The sequence below is a fragment of the Hemibagrus wyckioides genome, linkage group LG10 (assembly GCF_019097595.1).
Source record: "Hemibagrus wyckioides isolate EC202008001 linkage group LG10, SWU_Hwy_1.0, whole genome shotgun sequence".
Classification (NCBI taxonomy): domain Eukaryota; kingdom Metazoa; phylum Chordata; class Actinopteri; order Siluriformes; family Bagridae; genus Hemibagrus; species Hemibagrus wyckioides.
This window is the reverse complement of record NC_080719.1, coordinates 17,171,744-17,196,612: the sequence shown is the minus strand read 5'-3', so window position 1 is coordinate 17,196,612 and position 24,869 is coordinate 17,171,744. Positions and strand designations below refer to the sequence as shown.

The 24,869-nt window shown below is 37.9% G+C and overlaps 1 protein-coding gene across 7 annotated transcripts; it reads right to left on the bottom strand.

Moving 5' to 3' along the window:
- Window positions 1–640: 640 nt before the first annotated feature.
- LOC131360062 (kinesin light chain 1-like) lies at window positions 641–24,091 on the bottom strand. Of its 7 annotated transcripts, none has more exons than XM_058400138.1 (17): window positions 23,325–24,091; window positions 22,550–22,604; window positions 17,113–17,368; window positions 16,494–16,724; window positions 14,731–14,812; window positions 14,375–14,603; window positions 12,535–12,622; window positions 12,231–12,332; window positions 11,464–11,637; window positions 10,821–10,920; window positions 8,860–8,900; window positions 8,659–8,714; window positions 8,256–8,364; window positions 7,480–7,584; window positions 2,848–2,966; window positions 2,383–2,446; window positions 641–1,519 (listed from the first exon to the last, which is right to left on the bottom strand). In XM_058400138.1, the coding sequence occupies exons 3-17, from the start codon at window positions 17,359–17,361 to the stop codon at window positions 1,436–1,438; spliced, it is 1,833 nt and encodes a 610-aa protein (XP_058256121.1). In that variant the 5' UTR covers window positions 17,362–17,368; window positions 22,550–22,604; window positions 23,325–24,091; the 3' UTR covers window positions 641–1,435. The 7 variants fall into 7 exon arrangements, with proteins under 7 accessions (XP_058256121.1, XP_058256118.1, XP_058256116.1 ...); XM_058400135.1 differs by lacking the exon at window positions 22,550–22,604 and adding an exon at window positions 17,474–17,839; XM_058400133.1 differs by lacking the exon at window positions 22,550–22,604 and having other exon boundaries at window positions 23,325–24,089.
- Window positions 24,092–24,869: the final 778 nt, after the last annotated feature.

Below are 24,869 nucleotides of genomic sequence, written 5' to 3'. Positions count from 1 at the left end.
ATAATAATAATTTATTATTAATGTTTATAGTTAAGTGTATTAGTTTAGTGGTTAGGTCCACCACTGCTGGGCCCCTCAGCAAGGCCCTTAACCCTCACAGTTGTATAAAATGAGATAAAATGTAAGTCACTCTGGAAAAGAACGTATTCCAGAAATGTAAATTATTATTATTATTATTATTATTATTATTATTATTATTACCCTTTATTTCTTTATCCATATAGCAGTGGTTTCCATGCTGCCTTTAAATTTATGTATTCATTTTAAACTTTATAATTTTTTTTTCTCTTTGTTTCTATACTTCTGTAAAGCTGCTTTAAGGGCAATGTCCATTGTTAAATACAATTGCTACACAGAGAAATTGAATTGAATTGAAAATGTGCTGCAGAGCTAGCAAGAAAAAAAAGCTGGCTAATTAATGACATGAAAACATCATCATTTAGGTAACTGTTGAAAAAGATATAGAATGTAGTGGGTGTAGAGATTTACGTTTTAGTAAATCAACAGACTTTATGTTCTACTCAGTCTGTTAGAACTCAAAAATGAGATATCAGAAGCAAAAAGAGAGAGAAAAGGCTAAATATTGACTGGAAATAAAGACTAGAAAATGATATCAGACAGGAAACCAGGTAAGTGCTGTAAACATTAAAGATTTACTTATTTACTTTGCTTGTACATCTTGAATTTTATCCATGACCTTTGGGACATGGTACAGATTTACTCCACAGGATTTAAGTTCCCCTTTTTTAATACAAAATAAGGATATTCACAGCCTTGTGTGGTACAAAACTCAGATTATACGAATAAAAAAGAAATCAGAAATTGTGCCTTATTTGAAAACAAATCAACAGAAATTTCCACTACACTATACACTCTGATACAAAGCTCTCTGAACTACACAACTACACAGATCTGTAATCTTTAAGCCTGAGTAGCTCATGCAGCATCAGGAAGAACAGTTCATAGTGATGCCAACAACAACACACACAAAACAAAAACACCTCTCACATCTGGAATGTCACAATGTTACATCATTTTCCTTCCTTCTCTTTCTGTGGAATACAAGGCTGTTATACGTTACGCTTCAAAATCACAAACAGCAGCCCAGCTGTGCAGTACAGTGCATGTGGCTGTGAACTAAATTTTAGGTTCATGACCTGTGCTTACTCATCATTGCTTTATTTATGGAAGAGTCAGTTTTCCCTGAGAGATGCAAACATTCAAACGGTCAAAACGCCTTTTCAAATATCAAATATATCACATTTCATTGTAGGCACATTCCTTAATTATTCATAACGGTGATCATTGGTACATTACGGTACACAAAAACAACTAACGAGGAAAACTCGCAGGTAGTGTGTGTGGATCATAAGCTAGAAATAGAAATGTATGTGGGGATAGAGATAAAAGAAAACAATTTGTGTGTGTGTGTTTTCTATTTTCCATTGCCTCCATGCAGCGCCACAGTGCTGGAGCTCAGGGCTCGACTGTCTCTCAGCCGTCTGCCTCCTCTGCCACTCTGTGAACACAAAGAGTTTCAGCTGAAAATAAAGAAGCGTTGTTTTATATACGGTTTTATTCAGACATGTTGATGATACACACAAACCTCTTGCTGAATGACCAGGTTAGTGTAGGAGCTTACACAATACACAATAAAGCATAATCGCTAAAAAAAGGTCTTGTTTGATAGCTGTGGTGCTGCTACTTACAGTGGGGATTAGTTACAGGAAGCAAAAACTGTTTTATTGAATGTAATAGAATCTACATCCATTCATTTTCTGTAGTGTTTACGAGCCGAGTGAAAAAAAGCGCTTATTTTCTGTTCCAATCTGATAGCTACATGGTTTTTCTTTCTAATACGTCTAAATTCCTGTCCAGAATTCGTCACTTCCTGTATGCCTGGTTTCAGGAACATATGTCTTTATTTACCGGATACAGCCAGCTTTTTGGGGCAACTGGGTGAAGACAGAATGTATTTTTTCTTTGCTGGTGCAAGAAACCAAATCACACTGAAGAGTAGAATGATGCTCTGAGAATGTATACACATTTCTGGATAATCGCAGTGTCTGGTTGTATTTATACACTTCTTGTTTCATTCTAACCAGATTCCAGCTAAACAGAGTGGTGTGGAATGCTGGAGCAAGAACCTGGAAATCCCTGATTTATAAAACAGATCGCTTTTTTTACTGCTAAAGCCTGAAGCTTCCTGTTAAACCACAGATCTCTGTCTTTCTCAGTAAATCTGTACGGCAAATATTTCCTAAATTATTAAGCAAAATGTAAAGCATGATCTTTCATATAATAGGTGTCATCACAAAGGGTATGCCCTACAGGAGTAATGAACTTCAATGCTGTTGTTAGTGCTGGTTTATTAACCCTTACCTGAAAAGGATCGTCATTATCTCCCGTCCTGTTCAGGTAAATCAGCGAAGCTGCTCTCTTCAAGCTACATGAAATCAATAACAATGTGCAGGTTGTAATAGCTGTATGAGATGTTCCATATATATCTTAAAATATATCATAAAAATATATTATGAAAAATGTTTTCTATTATATCATGCAAGGGAAATATGCAATTTAACAAAATAAAGGAAGTCAGAAATTCAGTGCTAATCTGTACAATGGGTCTGTGCAGTCTTGTATAAAATGAAAAGAGTAAAATCATACAAAATCATACAAAAAAAGAAATATGTGACATAAAATATGGCAGACCCAGTTTCTAACATCGAGCAACAGAGTCTGGTTTAATAGAAAGTACTAAAATGTAGGATGTTAAATAATAAATAATTCTAAAACCTTTGAGATATGTAAACATCTTTGAAATATGAAAATAAATGCAAATCTTACTGAGGGTTAGGGGAATCTTGCAATATGGTATCCTGCAGCTTCTTCACCAGTATCTCACTGCTCTTGCGCAGCACCTCTCGCATTTTACCCAGAGAACCAGCCCTTTTCAAAATGCCACCCTACACACACACACACACACACACACACCTTTGTCAAATTATCCTTGGGAAACTACATAACCTACACAGTTGTGTACAAATAAAACCTAACCTTATCCTTAGGAATGAATATGAAGGCATTTGGTGCTTAAATAAAGTATATTTTAATATTTGGCATATCCCCACAATGAAAATTCTAAAAAAATAAATAATTTTTTTTTGCTTTGCTAAACTGTCAGGTTTTCCATTCCTGGTGAGGTGTTTTGTTGGCACACACACACACACACCTGAGGTACTGTTCTTACTTACAAGCAAACACTGTATTGTCATTTGGTCAATTTATTTAGGAGTCAGCTTACCATACACAACATCTCTCTCTCTCTCTCTCTCTCTCTGTCACACACACACACACACACACACACACCTCATAAAAGGACTAACAAGCAGCTCAGGTCATCCAGTGCTTGCTGGATTATAGCACTGTTTGCAGTAAACCCTGTTCCCATGGAAACCAAGATGTAGGTCACCATATGAGAGAAAGCCAATAATCAGCAATCAGAGAGCTACAGATCACTCCTTCTCAGTTGTAAAGCCATTTACCGGCTTGTGTCAATGACATTAAGAAAGTGCACAGAGTCCAAACAACCCTGTCATGCCCTCAACACTGGCTTTACTACAGATACACACACCAAACACTCTCACATACTGTACACACAAACATGCTACATCTGTGTTGTGTTGGCAAATTAAAAGTTGCTTCAAAATTAGCTGTGGAAGTGGAATTTCATGTCAGGCATTTCCCACTTCTATACAGATAATTCACAAAAACCCCCACTAAGTTAATAGGCTGTAGATTTCAATGTTATTTAAAATGAAAAGTTGTGTTGTTTATTCCTGACTGAAAGAGTAGTTTATTGGGTTTAGAGCCCTCTGCTGCCTGAAAACAGAATTGCATTAGTAATGAAAACCCAAACAGACTCCACCCACTTTACTACAACATTATGTTCTTCATCTTAAGAAAAAATCTATCTATCTATCTATCTATCTATCTATCTATCTATCTATCTATCTATCTATCTATCTATCTATCTATCTATCTATCTCACTCTCGACCTATCTATCTATCTATCTATCTATCTATCTATCTATCTATCTATCTATCTATCTATCTATCTATCTATCTATCTATCTATCTATCTCACTCTCGACCTATCTATCTATCTATCTATCTATCTATCTATCTATCTATCTATCTATCTATCTATCTATCTATCTATCTATCTATCTCACTCTCGACCTATCTATCTATCTATCTATCTATCTATCTATCTATCTATCTATCTATCTATCTATCTATCTATCTATCTATCTCACTCTCGACCTATCTATCTATCTATCTATCTATCTATCTATCTATCTATCTATCTATCTATCTATCTATCTATCTATCTATCTATCTATCTATCTATCTATCTATCTATCTCACTCTCGACCTATCTATCTATCTATCTATCTATCTATCTATCTATCTATCTATCTATCTATCTATCTATCTATCTATCTATCTCACTCTCGACCTATCTATCTATCTATCTATCTATCTATCTATCTATCTATCTATCTATCTATCTATCTATCTATCTATCTATCTATCTATCTATCTATCTATCTATCTCACTCTCGACCTTTAGTTATTATATTTCACTACATGTAAGATGAATGATGGATATCTCTTGATTGGTATGATCAAGAAATATTTATTTATTTGTCACTAATAACAAATAAAAATAGCAATAAATACTAGATCTTATCTTACCTGAAAAGTGTAAGCATTATTACTGCAGCACTGGGTTTTAACTGGTTTTTGTGTTTGCTGTAAGAAGCTCACCTCCAGCTGCCAGTTTGAGAATAGACTTAAAATTCCTTTGGCCTTTTCCTCAGTCACATTCTTTTCTTTTCTTTTCTTTTTTTTTTTAAGTTAGCTTCTTTCGCGAGCACAATGGCTGCTTCCCCTAGTCTGCCCCACTCATTAGCACAGTCTAAAGGCCAAGCACATTTAAAGCCTTTACCGCCCCACACTGAGATACTCTTGCTTTGCAAATGATGTCTCAAACCTCCTCGTAGTGTAGCCTTGTAGAAAATGACTCGTTATTTCGCTCTTTCTTAAGCAAACGCACAACAGTACAAGAAAACTGCATGTCTGTAGAAGCTTGGACTCATTTAGATAACCCAATTCAGAGTCTTTTAACTATTGTTTTAACAGATTTCTTTTATACATGATTAACTGGCTAAATAAAACACAGTTTTTCCTTAATGAATCATTTTTATTAAATAAAAACAATGAAATCCTTGTACTAGCATGTTAAACACTGTAGATTTAACTGTATATTTAGCATATCAGGTTCACTGAGAGTCAGTCAGTAAACATATGAATGTGAGCAGGAACAACAAACTCTCTCAGCACTATACTAAAGCCCTGACTGATGAGCTGTAAATGTCTCATAAATTCAAGCCTCTGATATGTAACCCAGCTGTGATCATTAACTATCTGGCCGTGAAGCTGTAATTTAACCCAACACAAATGAGTAACTGTCATGTGTTATGCTGCTGAACTACATTACCATGTCACATGTCCCACTGTTCACTCACCCGGTTCATGTTACTCTCCAATAACACCCCTATTTAAGTTCTGCTTTCTGTGTCTCTCTTTTTTAAGCATTCTTTGTTGTTCATGTGTTGTCCCACATGCCCTAGCCTCATTTATAGTCCAGATATATATTTCCCTAGTGTCCCCTGTTCATATTTTGGTATTAGTTTTCACTGTTTTTGGTTACTTTCTGCACTTATATTAAAACTTCCGCACTTGTATCAACCTCCTCTACAATCCCTGATAGTAATAATCTAGAAAAAAAAGTCCCAGAGAGAGAAAGGGGGATCATAGAATAGATGAGAAGTTCAGAGAAAGAGAAATGCTATGAGATCTGATTTGTTGTTGGAGCAATAGGAGGAAGATTGTGGAAGAAGAAAGAGAGAGAAAGACATGAGAGTAAAGACAGAAAACACACAAATCTACTATAGTCCCAATAATAATAATAATAATAATAATAATAATAATAATAATAATAATAAAACAGCTGTATATTATTTACCTACAGGCCTTTAAGCAGAAAAGTTGACTGAATGTAATTAATGACTACCTAAGTATTGGATATATTGATCTCTGTTGAGCCGAAAGACTAAAAGGCAACAACCGTACAAAACTATTGTCTCTGTAAAGATTTATGAGCCAGATTCTGCTTTGAGGTAAATTAGTGTCATGAATTTTGAATTTATTAAAAATGTTTTAATGTTTAATTTATTCGTGTGCTTATTCATCTGCTGCATCAGGTGAATCTGAAGTGTTGAGCATGAAACAGAAATACAGCCAGAACGAGAAAACAGCCCACTACAGGACACACTAGGGGTGTAATTTAAAACCATCCTGGTTCCTGACCAGGCAGTCACTGAAGATGAGCACTCCAAGTATATATCTGATGTGGTGAGGGTTACGAGACTTGCTCTTTAGCAATCAGGGGATTTAAGTATCTTTCAATATCAGGACAGGACCCATTTATCTCCGAAGGAATAATATTATATTTGTACTTTCTTAACAAATGAGTCCTTTTCGTCTTAGGTTTCTTTCTTGTAAGGGCAAATAGTTTCAAACACATCATCCATTACTATCCGAATGGGACGATGTCAAAGGAACAAGCGACTGCATGGCTAATTACATCTCTGTATAATGATGAAGAAGTACGAGCTGGTATGTACTGCTGGTGAAGTTTGGCTTGAGAAGAGAGCAGCACTACTTCTAACGGCCCACATACGACTCTCCTGGGCACACACACATCTTTTTCTTAAAGAAACAGTAAGCGAAAAATAATACTTAAACAATTTCTGACTCCAGTGTAGTTGTTTAGAAAAGACTCCAGGATAAACTTAATGGTCTATTGGGTTTTTCTGCTTTAGTAAGCTGGAATGTGTGCACAGATGCACTGCTGTGGTTTAGGATATACTGTAATCTATAAAGCTTTATGATGAAAACTAAAATATATGATCAGTTATACTCATAGTTTACCAGAGGTTTTAATAAAATAATTAATAATATAATCTGACATTTTACACGGTATGTTCTTAAACCCTGGGTAAATGTTCTTATTTGCATATTTGCAGTATCAACAACTATGATTCATTGTATTTAAAAAAACAAAACAAAACAATGAGAACAATATTAGCAACATTCATGGTAAATATACATAAAATGACGTAATTTAATTCTAGAGCAGATTCTAGTTTCCTTGCACAATTAGTTGTGTATAATAATTAAGAGGCTTTATACATTTTAGAAATATCTGCTTCAACAGCAAGGCTGATTGTGTTTTGTATGAAAACCCAGGATCAGGTGTGTGTGTGTCTGTGTGTGTGTGTGTAACATTGTAATGTACAGTATACATTTTTAACTGAGGTGTGTGTGAGTGTACGTGAAATCACTCACCCCACGCCACTCCACACTGCCATCATCTCTAGGTTCATACTTAACGCTGTAAGTAGAAAAGCTTCTCCTCCGGCTCTCATCCTTCAGAGGCTCCACTATGGCTCCCTGATGCATAATAAGCAAAGCTGTGTTCAGAGATTCTATATGTAACTGTTGATGTACTGTAATACGGAGTAAAACCTAAAAAAAAGAGCCAAAGGGCTTGTTTTGTTTTTTGTTATGCTGCAGACTTTACAGTGATCATTAATTAATTCGGATTAAGAAATGACTCAGGCTGCAAATCAGGTGAGTCGTCTGATGCAGGTTGGGCATGGCATGAAAACCTGGCAGTACTACTCTTAAATAAGTGCTTCTTTCCTTGAATAAGTGTCCTGAGATGAGCACAGGGATGTCTTTATGTTTACAGAAGCAGTACAAGTCTGCAATATCCAGGTGAGATTATTCACTGAAGCAGGGCACTGACTGTATTTAGGAAGAATCATTCTTTAGGAAATGCATGTAGGACCAGGTAAAGCAGTGGAATATGAGGTTAGGGCAGGAGGTACGAGAGAATGAATGAGGCTGAAACTGAGAGAACTGAGATGAATAGTTGAAGAGTGAATAGTTAAGAGTGATGGTGTGTGTGTTATGTGCCTGTCATTAAGAACAGACTTGAAATAAATAAAAGTAACCAGTCATGTGAGAGTATCAGGTGCTGGGATGTTCGTTAGTAGATTTGTCAGAGGATTCTGGGAATTGGTGTTTGCTTTTATAATCGGAGATGATGTGACACTGACCTGTTTGCGTGTTCTCATGGCGTAATCCTCCATAATATCTGCTGCTTCGTTTTTGCCCTGATATCGATACAGAGCTCCGAGACGCAGCATGACGCTGTTTATTATAGGGCTACGAAAAAATCACACACAACATACTGAAATCTGTGAGCCTCAAGAGTCGAGATTTTATCTTTTATCAAGATCTATCTATCTATAATATTGTTTCTGAATAATCCATAGTAATTACTAGTACATATGCTTGAGGTAACAGAATAATTAAGGGTTAAATAAAAATGGAAAGAAATGACACCTGCACAAACACACATCTTCTGGACCATGGAGCTGTAATTGGGGTAAGAGCGTTAATGCTGAAAGGATCTGCTTGTGTGAACTTGGCTGTGTAATTAGGCCTTGTTTTGCTCACCTGGTCACATGGCAGCCTCTACATTCAGCATAATGAGAGTCATTACCCCCCAGGCCCTGAGGGTGAGAGAGTAGAGAAATAAAAAGACTCTCAGTTGTGAGTCAGTGCAGTTTGGCTGTTTGGTAGAGCTACTGTATGTGATGATGCATAATGGTGAAAAAAAACCCTAGTGATTGTGGGTTCTTTAGAGGAGTGACTTACTGTGCCATCCTCTGCATACATCCAGACAGGTTTGTTTTCAGCTAGAAAGAAAGAGACAGGGATACAGGTTCATAAATGTAGTGCGGCCATGATGACGAATCGCCCTGACTATAAACCTACAGCTAAACACAACTCTACAGTGCCATTCAGATACAAATATCCTCATCTAAAAACTCATTTGAGGAGCCACTGGTTAATTATTGTATATTGTATATCTGTAACTCTGTGCGTTTGACATGATGAAAGGTCTATGTTGTTGATCTTTCAGCTGTTTCCTGTGTGTGAGGGGTCACCACAGCAGACCAACTGGTCCACTCAACAACTTGGCACAGGTTTTACACCGGATGCTCTTGCTGACACAACCCTCCCATTTTATCCAGGCTTGGGACCAGCACTGCATCCAGTGGCTGGGTTGTGGGCACTGGCTGGGAATCGAATCCTTCCGCATAGTAGGTAAGAAACCTACCACTGAGCCACCAAAGCCCATATAATGAAAAGTCTACACAATTCATTTTTAAAACAAAGGCAAAAAAAAAAAAAAAAACAGATCAGAAAAAGAAATTCAATCACATGCTGATTTATTGACAATTATCACAAAAATCAAAAGAATTAATTTAAATCATATCAAATAAATACACACATTTTATTTTGATCAGACAGATTAATCAGACAGATCAGACAGTCTTTGGGATGACAAAGAGTAAAAAATGTAACATGAATTCAAATAAATACATAAAATATATACATATATATTTAATACAGAATTCTTCTGCTGTATACAAAAGTGTGCCCAGTGTCACTAAACCAAACAATGACTTTTAATGTAAATTTGTAACTTTTATATGGAGTTTAAATAGTATCTTTACTTCACAGACACTATCTGTCTTTTATATTGTAGACAGTCCTACAATACACTTTTCATGAGCCACGTAACACAATAATGCAACGTTCAGTAACACTGTCTTCAGATCATGAAGGGGTCACTCGATTATCAGCTTGAGCTTCTCTCAGCCACGTCTTGGGCTATTTGTTAAACATGTAAATAACATTGCAGAGAAACAGAGAAACAGAGTGTGAGAGGCCAACAAAAGTAACAAAAGTAATAATCTAATACAAGAGAGATATACATCGATCAGGCATAACATTATGAGCACTGAGAGGTGAAGTGAATAACACTGATTATCTCCTCATCATGGCACCGGTTAGTGGGTGGGATATATTAGGCAGCAAGTGAACATTTTGTCCTCAAAGTTGATGTGTTAGAAGCAGGAAAAATGGACAAGTGTAAGGATTTGAGCGAGTTTGACAAGGGCCAGATTGTGATGGCTAGACGACTGGATCAGAGCATTGGACAGACTCAGTGATGCACGTGGGGAGCGAAGGCTGGCCCGTGTGATCCGATCCAACAGACGAGCTACTGTTGCTCAAATTGCTGAAGAAGTTAATGCTGGTTCTGATAGAAAGGTGTCAGAATACACAGTGCATGATGGGTCAGAGTTGTTTTGGCAGAAATAGGGGGACCAACACAATATTAGACAGGTGGTCATAATGTTATGCCTGGTCAGTGTAAATATGATCAGTAATCAGTATTGTATTGATCTGAATGGAGGGTTAAATGAGCACATTATATGAGGACATGCTGTAAATGCAAGAGAAAAAAATTAATTCCGAGAGACAATAACATTAAGAACAAGAACGTTCTTGCATTTTCTAAACAGATTTGGAAAAAAAAAGAGCAGAAATGATTGGTAAGGTGTTCATATATACACTCTGTTTAATGAAAAGATAATGAGCAGCTCCTGACCTCTTTGGAAAGCTGTACAGTGACTTGTATAACTGTCTTATCTTATTAGCCATGTTTATTAGGTTAAAATTTAATTGTAATTCTGTTGTATCTCATGGCGGTTAGTCTAGCTGTGGACAGCGTCTGGGAATCTCTGCTCTTAGAGCTGAATACTCACCGTCTACTGTCCCAAATTCCTTCTTATAAGCTTGTGTAAGAATCTCTTTGTACAAGATTTCAGCCTCCTTGTATTTACCCTGTTTCAGATAGCACAAGGCCTAGAATAAATGCAAAATAAATACTGTCGGTCATCAACGGCATTATGGATAAGCGGGAGAGAGAGAGAGAGAGAGAGAGAGAGAGAGAATTGAGAATGGATTGCTTGGCATGTTGAGTATTTTAACACCGATATTTTATGAGGATCCTAGGACTAGTTCACTCATAATAATTAGTCTCAAATATTACACAAATCCAAAAAGGCAAGTTCAGGGAAAGAAATTTCACTGTATGATATATGTGTGATTTATGGGTTTCAAGGCCGGAGTGGGGGTCAGATTGATCAGACCAATCATGCTTTCTCTGAGTAATAGGAGGGGCGTGATTTGTTTTAGCTATGTAAAGAAATAAGGATGAAGGAAAGGTAGGAAAAGAAGAAGAAGTAGAAGAAAAATCCTAGGAAAAATCTATTGGGGTTCTGAGCATGTTGGTGCTTGGACCCCTAAATCTAACAATGATCTTCAAAGTACTGTGCTATGGTACATGCAAAAAAAAAACAACCCCAAAGTGGACACCAATCACCCAAGTGTAGTGTGGCTACTCACCAGATTGTTTTTTGTTTTGGCAACAACGGGGTCATCGTGACCCAGGTTCCTCTCATATATGTCGAGGGCTCTGCAGTAGTAATACTCCACCTCCTCATACTTGCCCTGGTTCTGACAAACCAGCGCCAAGTTATTCAGCTGCTTGGCCACATCTGGATGATCTCTGCCCAGGATCTGGACACCAACAGAGACGGACAATTTACCAAGAATAATGAGCAGAAATATCAGCATCCACGGCTGTTAGAAACATTCCAGAGAAATGTTGCTGTAACTGCAGCCAAACCTGGTTCTACAAAGTATTGAGACAGGGAGTAAATACATACAACCAACAGCTGTTTGCTTTTTCTTCTGTCTAATAAGCTTTTGTGTTACAATAAAAAATGTATACACTGTACTTTATATTTTTCTTTTGTTAGAGTTCTGTGTAATTGTCAGTTCTACCGAATCCATTTCCCATCCTGCATCACAGTCTACTAACATGACAGCACCAGACCTCACTTCCCATAATGCACACTCACTTCCACAATCACACTATTAATTACACACACCTGTATTCAATCATACACACACACACACACACACACACACATGACCACTTTGTGAAGTATACTCTCAGTTTCATCCCTCATCTCATCTCATCTCATCTCATCTCATCTCATCTCTCTTAAGTTTCATTATAGTTTGATTGTATTTCCTGTTATAAAATTGTGCAGTTACTCTCTATGTGTAGAAATAAAAATAAATCAGGAGGTGAATAAGCAGGATACCTTCTCCCTCAGCTCCAGAGCTCTTTTACACAGCGGCTCGGCCTCCATGTACTGTCCCATCTTCCCGTGCAGCACTGAAAGATTATTTAGCGTAGCAGCCACCTGCAGGTGACACACAACACCGTTAAAATAGTAACCACATTGTGGAGAACAGTGAGAGTTCGCTATCAAACTGAGTGGGACTACTGAGGCCTGACCACGGTATGGAGTTGACATAGAATTGAAACTTTTCAAGTTCTTTTTATACCCTTTCATTCTGTGTGTGTGTGTGTGTGTGTGTGTGTCTGTGTGTGCTGGAACTCACCGAGGGATCCTCCTCACCCAGAGTCCTCTCTCTTATAGTCACGGCATCATACAGGTGACGGGACGCTTCTTTATAATTACTCTGATCCCTTTAATGCAAAGAGGACAGGAGAGACTAAATTAGCTTAACTGAATCTGTTACATATTAACACCGTTAAAATATTCTTATTTTATTTTGGAACTGGAACTTTGACACTGTGAATTTGTAAATTAATATTTTTTTCCCTGTAATAACCTTTATGTAACTACAGATCATATTAATATAATATTACACATACACAATATTGCCAAAAGTTTTGGAACACCCCTCCAAATCATTGAATTCATGTGTTGTTTGTCAGGGGTTGGGCTTGCCCCCTTAGTTCCAGTGAAAGGAACTCTTAATGCTTCAGGATACCAAGACATTTTGGACAATTTCATGCTCCCAACTTTGTGGGAACAGTTTGGGGATGACCCCTTCCTGTTCCAACATGACTGCACACCAGTGCACAAAGCAAGGTTATGGATGAGTGAGTCCTGAATTTAACTCGATAGAACACCTTTGGGAAAGAATAAGAGCAGAGACTGTGAGCCAGGCCTTCTCATTCATCATCAGTGCCTGCAAAGGGCAGGACAACTCTATATTAAATTCATTGCATGTAAAGGCAGACGTCCCAGTTTTGGCCTGGCTCACAGTCTCCGCTCTAATTCATACCAAACTCACTCATCTATGTCTTTATGGACCTTGCACTGATGTGCAATCATGTTGGAAATCTGGACCCAAACTGTTCCCACAAAGTTGGGAGCATGAAATTGTCCAAAATGTCTTGGTATGCTGAAGCATTAAGAGTTCCTTTCACTGGAACTAAGGGGCTGAGCCCAACCCCTGAAAAACAACACCTGAATTCAATGATTTGGAGAGGTGTCCCAAAACCTTTGGCAATATATTATATTTGTGCACATTAATATTCCTCTGTAATACAAGCTCCAGATGCAAAAAGGACATGTATCAGTGTATGTACGTGTTCAGCACATGTAATCAGTATAAACAAATGAATTATTTTATCGCTTTAAGTCTGATATAAAAAAAAAGTCAGAACAGTGTTGGCTTTCAGTGTGAGATGTTTGTTTTTCCCTCTGTCTGGATAAGCTTTTAGTGGTTGTAGATAACACCTCTGAATCTTTAAAGCTTATGAACAAGCACTTTGGGCATCTCAGAGATTAGAAATGGGTTTGAAATAATCATTTACTTGGAAAATAGAAACATTTGTGTGGAAAATACAACCTTTTGTTTTTAGGAACTTTTCTATGAATATATTGCCACTAGTAGGCTAGACAAAAATATGAGTTATTAACCACCAATGAACATAGACACCAAAAAACAGGTGGAAATAAAGAATTAAGCTAAAAATAATAAGGAGAAACAAAAGTGTTTTAAAAAAAAATCCCTGCCTGTTAAAATTAAGTGGAAAGTGAAATGAAACTGCAAGGTGATTTTACTTTCTACTCATCACTTCACTTTGTCTTACTATCTTTATGAGGTCCATCTGTTGCCATAATTATTAATGCAGCTAATTTATTCTATTCCTATACCTCAGTCTCACCCTTTAACCACAATAACCTAAAGGATTTTTCATAATAAAAGCTGTAGTTTTCCTTGTAAGGACCCAACAACTTAAAAACTGTAAGATATCCCTATCCTTGTGGGGACATTTGGTGCCCAGTAACGTGAATGATTATAGAATCTAATAAGAGACCTGGTTTATTGGGACATTCACGGTCTAGTAATGAACAAACAACAACCTAAGAGTTGAGGAAACATGCTCCTGATTCATTTGCATGGTTAATAAATAAGGACTGGCCTGTATACATAAGCGAGGATGTTGAGCAAGGTAGCTATGTCGGGGTGATCATGGCCCAGCGTCCTCTCCTGGTCCTCCAGAGCCTGTTTACACAGTATCACTGCCACTTCATAGCGACCTTGTTTGGTGTACTGTCTCACCAGGTTATAGAGGGTTTTCAAGCGTTCAGGTACCTCAAAGCCTCCCTGACTGACCTCTGCCATTGCCGCACTGGTCTTTTGCTGTGATGCTGTACACACAGAAATAAATTCCTAATTCCAATGAGACACATTTCCTTTTTCAAAAATGAAGCCAAGCAACATTTCAAAGATGTCAAAAGTGCTAGTTTATAGAAATAGATGAGAGAAATGTCCTACTTTGTGGCTGATTGGCCTCCTCGTCTTCAGGGAACAGGTCATCCAGAATGTCTTTGGATGTCTCCTCTTCTTCCTTGCCCTGCTGCACAAATCTCATTTATAACAACCTCAACATGACTCTGATTACTTGCACCATTTCTTGCCTCTGGCATACTAAAAAAAATAAAATACTTTTTGGTGGAATTTAAAGTACCAATCTAATTAAGTTGGCATATTTATTATTCTCAAATGGATATCAAATGGCATTGTATATAGGCCAAAATATGAATTTGGGCATGATACTGTGTTGACATCAAACTCTCAGATTGTGGCACTGGATTTATTACAGCTCCTCGCTGAATACAATATCCAGCAAGAAGAAATCTATTATTTATCTCAGGTCCAAATTTCGAAAGCCAGTCAACACTGAATATTAAGAATTTATTGACACTTTTACCTTGTAAAGGATCGCTGTCAAAAGGATGATGGGAAAATAGCATGCCTGCAAGGATTTGATGCTCTATGAAGCACAAATGAGTGTTTATTTATTTATTTAAAATTCTTGGCCCAAATTTCTCAAACCAGGACTCCATCCTCTAGGCTGGTTGCTCATTTGACATTCTGAACTGCCTTTTAGCCTCTTCCTACATGTTTACATATAATATCAGTGAAGAGGCCTTTATTATTCCACATAAACATTACAGCACAGTGAAATTCTTTTCTTGGCATATCTCAGCTTGTTAGGAAGCTTGGGTCAGCTATGATATAGAAACCTGAAAAAGGAAGACTCAAATGTCTAACAGTGGCAGCTTGGTGGTCCTGGGGTCTGAAGCCATGAGCTTCTGGTTAGTGACCCTAAAGCCTTAACCAGTGAGCCACCACTCTGCACAGGCTGAGAAAAATACACCTAAGAAACACCTAAAAACACAGTTTACTGAACGCGGAAGTGGAAACCAAAGCGGGATTGAAACATTAAGGAGAGGAAATTTAGCAGAAGCTTAATGATGTGTTACAAGACAGTTATGCGAAGGTACACTTGATGCTAACATCACAACTACAAAACGGCCAAAATAATTTCAGCTGGACTAGCAGAAATTAGTATCACTGCAATAACAAAAGCTAAAATGTGTCAAGCTCTAAGACTTGCTGTGTAATGACTTGTACCTTATTCCAGACAACCTAAAACATAACAGAACCGCTCCAATGCTGAACAGTTGGCAAGATGTTCTTTTCATCAACTGCTACTCTTTCGGTGATGGCGGCCTAAGAGTACATCTTATGTTTATAGCGCTTGCTTGTAAAATGCCTCAGACTTATCTCGACAGATTTCAGATGTTCATTTTTGTGATGAGGTTGCACTTCATTCATTTGAACAGTGATTGTGGGACGTAGACTACAGTACGGCGTAACGAAAAATAAAAACATGAAAACCTGCAGTTTCATCAAAAAACAGACTTTTTAAAAATCCATCTATTTACTGACCTTAAACCATATTATTGACGAATAAAACCTGCCTGACTAAGCATTTTAAAGCACTTTACATCTTACATTGCACTGTGGTTGAAAACCTCTGCTTGATCTTGAACACAGCATTATGTCAGGGCTGCAGTAACTAGTGAACTACAGCCTTAAATTACAGTAATGCTTATTGTTTGGGAAAATACTACCATATGAAATAAATAGATTGTGTGATTAGTTTTCTGTTAGCATTTTATCTAATCATAGTAGTAATAAAAAAAAAGTTCACAGAGTACTACGTGGAAAAGTTTGTGTGTATGTTCTACCTCTGGCAAGTCTTCCGGATCGTACTGCTTGAGCTGGGTCATGAACTCCAGGTGCTCCTTCTCCACCTCTACCTGGACTAAATTCTGCTCAGCCTTCTGCAGTTTCTGCTGCACGTTGGCCAGTTCCTCCCACAGCCACTTGTTCTCCTCGCAAACCGAACGCACCTTAGCTCGCAGCTTCTGTTTCTCTGCTTCCACTGCACTCAGGTGTGCAGTCAGAGCCGTCATCACCTGCAGGGGTAACACACGTCGACGGATCAGAGGTGTTTCTGCACAACACAGAGATGTCTGGTAACGTATCCCTCAATAAATCATGTCATTTCAAACAGGGAGATGGATGATTTTTGATTAGATTGATCAATTTGGGATTGATGGACCTAAAAAAATTTTTTTTGCTCAAATGTTGATCGATTCAATACCTACTTGTAACCTCATCTCTTTCAAGACTAAGCTGAATGAAATGCCCCATTTATTTATTTATTCATTTCATCTAACAAGCTTTTCATGTTATTTCATTTGACTTCCTTAAACCCCGTCCTATTTTTATGTCTTTGTTTATTTTTTGTCCTTGTCTAAGACCTTTACCCTTCTGATCCAAACCTGCTTCACTTTTCCTCACCTTCGCCTCCTCCAGGCCAAGTTCGATCATCTCCACAGACTTGTGCAGCAACAAAGACTTCTCAGGCACCAGGCCAGCCTCCTCGTCCCTGTTCAAGTACTTGGCGGTCTCTATCAGGCTTTGCAGCATGAGATTGTGATCGCTCTTCAGTGCCTCAAGGCCCTGGATCACCATCTTGGTTCTGGAGATGATCTCCTCCCGTGTTAGTCTCTCCAGCTTCTCCTCACAGCAGAACACCATGGTGGACATGCTCTTGCTGGGAGAATTCAAAGAAAATTCAGTGATGTGTTCACAAATGAATGCAAAATATCTAAATGTCATTTGTAGTACACTGATCAGGCATAACATTATAACCACTGACAGGTGAAGTGAATAACACTGATGATCTCCTCATCATGGCTCCTGTTAGTGGGTGGGATATATTAGGCAGCAAGTGAACATTTTGTCCTCAAAGCTGATGTGTCAGAAGCAGGAAAAATGGACAAGCGTAAGGATTTGAGTGAGTTTGACAAGGACCAAATTGTGATGGCTAGACGACTGGATCTCCAAAACTGCAGCTCTTGTGGGGTGTTCCCGGTCTGCAGTGGTCAGTATCTATCAAAAGTGTTCCAAGGAAGGAACAGTGCTGAACCGGCGACAGGGTCAAGGCTCCTGATCGGTGTATTGCTAAAACTTCAAGTATTTCTAAAACTGTATATTATAAAATTATCTCAGACATCCCAGAAATCTAGAAATAATAACAAACAACAAACTTGTTAAACAACAAAATTCAAGCAAAATAACTATTCTTTTGTTTCTCAAGACAAAAAAACTTGTTTTAAACTTTGATTTACGGGAAAGTTAGCAGTTACAAAGTCCAAGTTAACATGTAATAAATCATGCTAAGCCCAGTGACACACTTTACTCTACACACTGTGTATATACAACACTTTCTATGAAGTGTAGTCCATTTTATCTTTTATATAAGTTTTCAGCTGAAGCATTTATTTTCAATTCAATTCATTTTTATTTCTAAAGCACATTTACATTCAACCTTAGTTTGCCAAAGTGCTGTACAAAGACAGGGAAAAAATAATCATAAATAAGAGCAGGAAACACATACACGTTTATTTATTTATTTAAAAAAATATCTTATATGGCTGTGAAATACATTATAAAATAATTTAGATTCGAAAAATCATGCTTTATATTTTTATTCTTCCATTGAAAACAGCATTTAGGCAAAGTAAAGCACATATTTCTAAATCATTGCATGATTCATGAACCGTTTATAAAGCTTTCAGGCATTGTTTCTCCTCTGGGTTCGGCTAATGTCTGAAAACGTACATATAGGTGAATTGGATATGTTCAATTTGGCCTCCCATATGTAGGTAAATTCTCTATTCCATCTGCCCAGTGTTCCTGGGATAAGCTCTGAATCCCTGACCAGATTAAAACAGATACTGAAGCTGAATGCATGACTGAAATGGAAGTGTATCTTAAGAATAATGTAAAGTAAAACACCTCTGTAAAGCTTCCAGATCTTTCTCATACTCATGGCCTCTGTTATCAAAGCACACTTCTGCACACGGTCTCGGAAAAGCCACTGCAGTTCAACATTAACCCAGAACTGTCATAAACATTTACTAAAATATGAACCAGTTTCTGGTTTCAAGGAATCTGTCCATATTCATTCTATGAGATCAAATGGTCACACCAACGATGGATCTCAAGCTGGTCATTTTTTAACTCTCATTCACATGATGCCATAAACTTTAGGTTGCAGTGATAACAAGCAAATAAAGGCAAAGCCAGTATAACAACCCCCTGCTGTCTATAACAACCATGGTGTGTGTATGTGTGTGTGTGTGTTTAAAATGTGAAAGGATCCAGTGGGAAAATTTTAAGCCAGGACAAGTTTTATAATATTTGCCAAATATTCTCCTCGCCTTATGGAAACTTTAATAAAACATCGGCTCAGAAGAGAAACTTTGGTCTCTGTGGCTGCTCCAGCTGTGTCTAGTTGCATGTTAATTTATAATATTTATATATAATCATCCCCTGCTGCTCTAGCATTCTAGCCTGAGCAGTGTGCATGTATTGAGGTGTGGCTTTGGAGAGAACATCAAAATGAGAGGCTGTAACTGAGGGTTCACTTTCAGAACAACTTCCATCCAAATTACTAGGTATTAAACTGTCAGAACGCACAAAATAATCAAATTAAAATTGCAATCTTGATTTCTTGATTTTCTCAATGCAATTGGATTCAAGCCCAGCATAGTTTCTGTAACATTTGCACACATGCAACCGCTGAATGAAATAGAGTGACACTATTCCTCATTTGTTGTGACCCACACCCACACACACACACACACAACACAAACACACACACACACACACAACACAAACACACAGACTTGAGGCTTGGCAATGGTATAAGACGTAAAACCGAATAAACATTGGAAAGCTGTGTGTGACTTTTAAAATGACCCAAGATTACTGACTAATAACTTGGCAAAACAAAACAAACAAAGACTGATGTGTGCAATGAGTGTCACAGTCACATGAATGTGCTTGTAATAATCCAGCATGCAGAATGTGTAGATTAATTCAGATCTGGGTTGAACACATACGTAGATCAGGGTCCAATCTTATCCGGAAAGGGCTTCTGGGTTCAGGTTTATATATCAAGCAGAAGCAACACCTGAGTAGGATTTTGTGCAGTGATGGGTTGGTCCCCTGTCCTGGGTGTCACCTATCGTGTGCCCTGAGTCCCCTAGCATAAACTGGATGGATGGATGGGTGGACATCAGTTAGAACTGTCCGGTTACACCATAATCTTGAGCTTTTATTTTTTCCTTTGACGGATTTCTCTTCACTTCATCTTTCAGTTTTATTAAAACCTCTTGCTGGTGCATTGACAGCTGCAGAAAAACTGCCTGAATCCTCCATGCTCTTATAGATAATTCCTGAATCCATGATGCCTAATCACAAACTACTGAATCTTGGCAGAAGATGATCCTTTCAACTTTACAGACCTGCTGATGGATCCCCTTATTAATCTATTTATTGTTTTTACTTCTTAATTCATGCTGTATACAATAACCTAAAGCTGAGTAGGACTAGCAGCAGTCCTCTGTAACTAAACTTTCATCTTTGTATTTTAAAGCAGATGAAATGCTTGAAAACAACTATGTTCCCTATACCTGTTTTTATCATGTGGTATCTTAGTGGTTAAGGCGTTGGACTATTGTTTGGAAGGTTGTGAGTTCAAATCCCAGGTCCACCAAGCTGCCACTGCTGGGTCCCTGAGCAAGGCCCTTAACCCTCAGTTTTATAAAATGTAAGTTGCTCTGGATAAGGGTGTCTGCCAAAGGTAAAGTATTATTATTAAGATGTATGAGAAATAATGCATTGCTGTTACCCCTTTTCTTTTTATTATTTGTAATTCCAGTTACATTTTTATTTTTTTTTTACAGTAGAAGTAAATGCAACTGTAGATAAATTAATGTTTCTATCTCTATGTGAAATTGACAAACATGAAACTGAATGCAAATCCTTCTTGCACAAAACTATAATGTCTGTTCAAGAGTTCAGGCAGCTTCTACTTTTCATGTAGCTTTAATGATTTCACCTCACTGTGCTTGTGAGCAGTGATAGAGAGAGAGAGAGAGAGAGAGAGAGAGAGAGAGAGAGAGAAAGATGGAGGGAGGGATGGAGGGAGAGAGTGAAAGAGAGAGAGGGAGGGAGAGAGAAAGAGTGTGTGTGAGAAAAGGAGAGCGAGAGAGTGAAAGAGCGAGAGAGAGGGAGGGAGAGAGAAAGAGTGTGTGTGTGTGTTGGGGGGTGTGTGTGTGTGGGGGCAGAGTGATGTCTTAGGACCAAAGAGATAAAGGTGAGTAATTTTGCTGTTTTGAAATTCAAAGTGTAAACAAATTGAGCCTCTCCCTTCAGAGTACCATCCAAAGCCTTGGAACACTTAAAAGCTAGAGCGAGGTAGAACCTTGCTGAATTCAGTGCTATATTTTTTATTTCTAATTGCTCTGATATGCATTCTCTTATTCATTTTCCTTTATATCATAAAACACTCTTGCGCTGTACTATTTATTATTGCAAATGTATTGAGCTGAGAATTTGAATATTGTCACAACTCTAGTACCAAGTACTTTGTACAATATGATAGCAAAAATACAAATATTTACAGTATACAGTAAACAGCAAAAATGTGGGCAGTCTCGGGGCACAAGTACAGGTTTGGGTAACACTTCTGGTCTAAAATCACGAATTAGGGGTCATAGTAGGTCAAATCCAAGGACTTCCAGTGGGCCATTGTTATGTGTTTGAAAGACCATCTTGATGATCTCTAGGTTTGGATTGCAAACCATATATACATTTATGTAAGGATCAGTAGTTCATAACATGGATCATTCTAACTGCAAACCATCCCATACACTGACCTATGACAGGGATGATCCTAACTGAACATTCAGTACCGACTTGCTGTCCATCAGAAATGCAAAAGAATACCAAGAGTACAATTTTCTTTTGTTGAAATTGTAGAAGTAAAACATGACAACCGGTTACTATGTTAATTATTTTCCAAAAACATGACATCTTAAAGGTTTATTCCCTTTTCTACCACAATAATTTTCCAACGGTTATCACACATCAGAATTTATATTTTTATTGTCAGTGACACAGGTTAGTTCATCACTTACATTACTGCAGGTCTAAACAGTCCCTCTCTCCTAGAGGCTTTCCCCTGATGGATAATTTAAAGGAACAGCTTTACCTCTCACTATTATAAACTATAAACTGGAGACTCTTTCAAAAATAATAAAGAATCAGCAACTCACAGAATCTTCACCTTATCAACGATTACACATTTTTCTCTGTTTACGTGACACATCCACCAGAAAGTCCCTGTGTAAGCTGCTTCTTTGGAAATTCTACTACAGAAGTGTTGTTCTATCAGCTGCTCCCTATTCGAGGATCATTTGGTCCGCATGTTTTTTGATTTTGGCACAGGTTTTACACCGGATACCCTTCCTGACGCAACGCTCCCATTTAATCCAGGCTTGGGACTGGCACTGAGAGTTAACTCTTCAGTGGCTGGGTTAGCTCCTTGCCCGGGAATCGAACCCAGGCGACGGCAATGAGAGCACGGGATTCTGCAGCTGGACCACCAGTAGGCTTATTATAGAAATGTTACTGTAGAAAACTAGAAATTTAACATCTTTAGAATTAGGAAATGACATATGTTGTGGTATAAATGTGTGTAATGAGCAGAGATAAAAAGTTTTTTTTTTTTTAAAAGCAGTTGCAGTTATATCATACTTTGTTGGACACACACAGTAATGAATATAGGCCTAGACACTATCTTTACCTCAGAGGAGTCATAATCATGCCTCATGTTCACTTTTCCTTAATAACACCAGGTCATAGTCCACTGTGTTATTACCTTCCAGAGAGCCAAATCCTGCTTCGTCATCACATAAACACAGCCTCGTCAAAAGCTCCATTTGAAAAGGACCCATGTAATATGCAGAAAACATTTCTCTCACACATACAAAGAAATATTGGTGTCAAAATATAAAAGACTTAATTTAACTTGATTTAAAAAATATATTAAGGACTAGACAATATGACTTAAATTGTTCAGGATTTATAACAAGGTTAAAAAAATGGTTAATAAACTGGATATACTTGGATATACGTGATATACTTATATACTCAAACCTCACATCTGTAACAAAGACTAACAAAACATATGTCGTGCCAAATAAAACGAATACATGGAACATACATGTAAGGGGGTTCATAGAAGAAAGACGTTCCAAATTCAGACACTTTTTTCTGGTTAAAGGTGATAAACAGAGGTCAGTGTTTTAGTTAGTGCTTTAGCTTAATCAGGACTGTTTGCTGAACCCAGAGACTGAAGCAACACTACACACTCTCACTGATAGCTGTTAGTTGACGTTGGTCATTTACCACTTTAGACACAAGAGATTTCTCATCATTTGTCAAAATGATATGAACATATGAGATATGAATATGAAGAACATGTTTTTTTCCAGCTGATATTCGACCAAGGGGGAAAAAAAGCAATCAACAGTAAAGCTATTTTCATTTAGTGTTAGGAAGATTTTTGAGTAGATTCATGATTGTTGATTAGAGGTATAAAGGTATAAAGATCCATGTACATGTGTTTAAGACAGGGAGCAAAGTTTACATACCGGATACACTTCACAGATAAGCAGCTCAGCTCCAATAACAGCTTGCTCGTGTGTGTGTGGGTGTGTGTGTGTGATGACCCGGTTAACGGCAGTCCTCCCGTGTAACGACATCCAGAATATCCACGAGAACAGAGACTAGTATCTCCAGCACAGAGAGCAGTGTCTCCGGGAGAGAGACCAGAAACCAGTATCTCCAGCACAGAGAGCAGTGTCTCCGGGACAGAGACCAGAAACCAGTATCTCCAGCACAGAGAGCAGTGTCTCCGGGAGAGAGACCAGAAACCAGTATCTCCAGCACAGAGAGCAGTGTCTCCGGGAGAGAGACCAGAAACCAGTATCTCCAGCACAGAGAGCAGTGTCTCCGGGACAGAGACCAGAAACCAGTATCTCCAGCACAGAGAGCAGTGTCTCCGGGACAGAGACCAGTATCTCCAGCACAGAGAGCAGTATCTCCAGCACCCTGAGCTCTGAGGCTCTGTAGTGAGGAACAGGAGGTGGGAGCTGTGTTTAATCAGAGGACCGGGTTCAACAGAAACGCCCAGCTGTTCATTTCCACCATAAAGTTCAGCGCAATAAAAACTCAAAACCGGAACTCTTCTAATCTCACGAGCATGTTTTAGTCATGCCATCAACACCAAAGCTATATAAGTTCTCGGATTTCTGCTAGTTCACGTTTTCACCAGTATAGCCAGTATCTTTACCAGTATATTTTGTGCCTTTAAAAAATTAATGCTAGACATTACTGAAGGAGCTATTTTCTTTATTTGACCTCCGACTTTTCTTTTTGCTCTCTCTCTCTCTCTCTCTCTCTCTCTCTCTCTCACTCTCTGCGTGTGTGTGTGTGTGTGTGTTATGAAGGCATTAATTAGTACTTCTTTATTTATACAAATCAGTATAAACAGTCTACACACCCTGTTAAAAACGTAGGTTATTATGACTACATACATGTATAATTAATTAAGTGAATAGAATATCAGAAATATTTTAGGGTAAATTAGTAAAAATTAAAAATACTTGTAATAACTTAGATGCATATATGTTCACAATTCTAAACTACTACTTTGTTTGATTTTATTAAACCATTAAGTTATTGGGCATAGTCTATCATGGAACGCATGACATCTTTATTGGGCAATATTTCTGCACTTTTTTAATGAAAAAACGTTATTGATCTATCATCCTCCTGTGGATTCAGGTCTGGGATCTGGCCAGGTTAAAGAAAAGCTATTAATGAAAAACATACAAACAAATAAACCAAAAAAAAAACCTATTCATGATTCTATCCACTTTGAGAACAGCCCAAGTTCTAGCTGAATAAGATCAGCCCTAAAGCATGATGTTACCACCATCATGTTGCTACATGGGTATGCTGAACTTTTGCCACTGGACATGTTGTTGTTGTTATTTTGACTGCTCCCTGTTCATGGCCACAACAGCAGATTTGATTTGGCACAGGATTTACGCCGGATGCCCTTCCAAACACAGCCCTCCCATTTTATCTGTGCTCGGGACTTACTGTATCTGGGCTAGGCCCTCAGCGGCTAG

Bases quoted from the DNA above. Each gene is read 5' to 3' on its own strand.
- LOC131360062 (XM_058400131.1), bottom strand. From the start codon at position 21,997: ATGTGTCACGTAAACAGAGAAAAATGTGTAATCGTTGATAAGGTGAAG. The intron at 2,447-2,847 runs GTAAGATTTGCA...GATTTCATGTAG, and splicing joins CAAGATTCCCCTAACCCTCA to CTTGAAGAGAGCAGCTTCGC. The intron at 1,520-2,382 runs GTAAGGGTTAAT...TTGTGTTCACAG, and splicing joins ATAATGACGATCCTTTTCAG to AGTGGCAGAGGAGGCAGACG.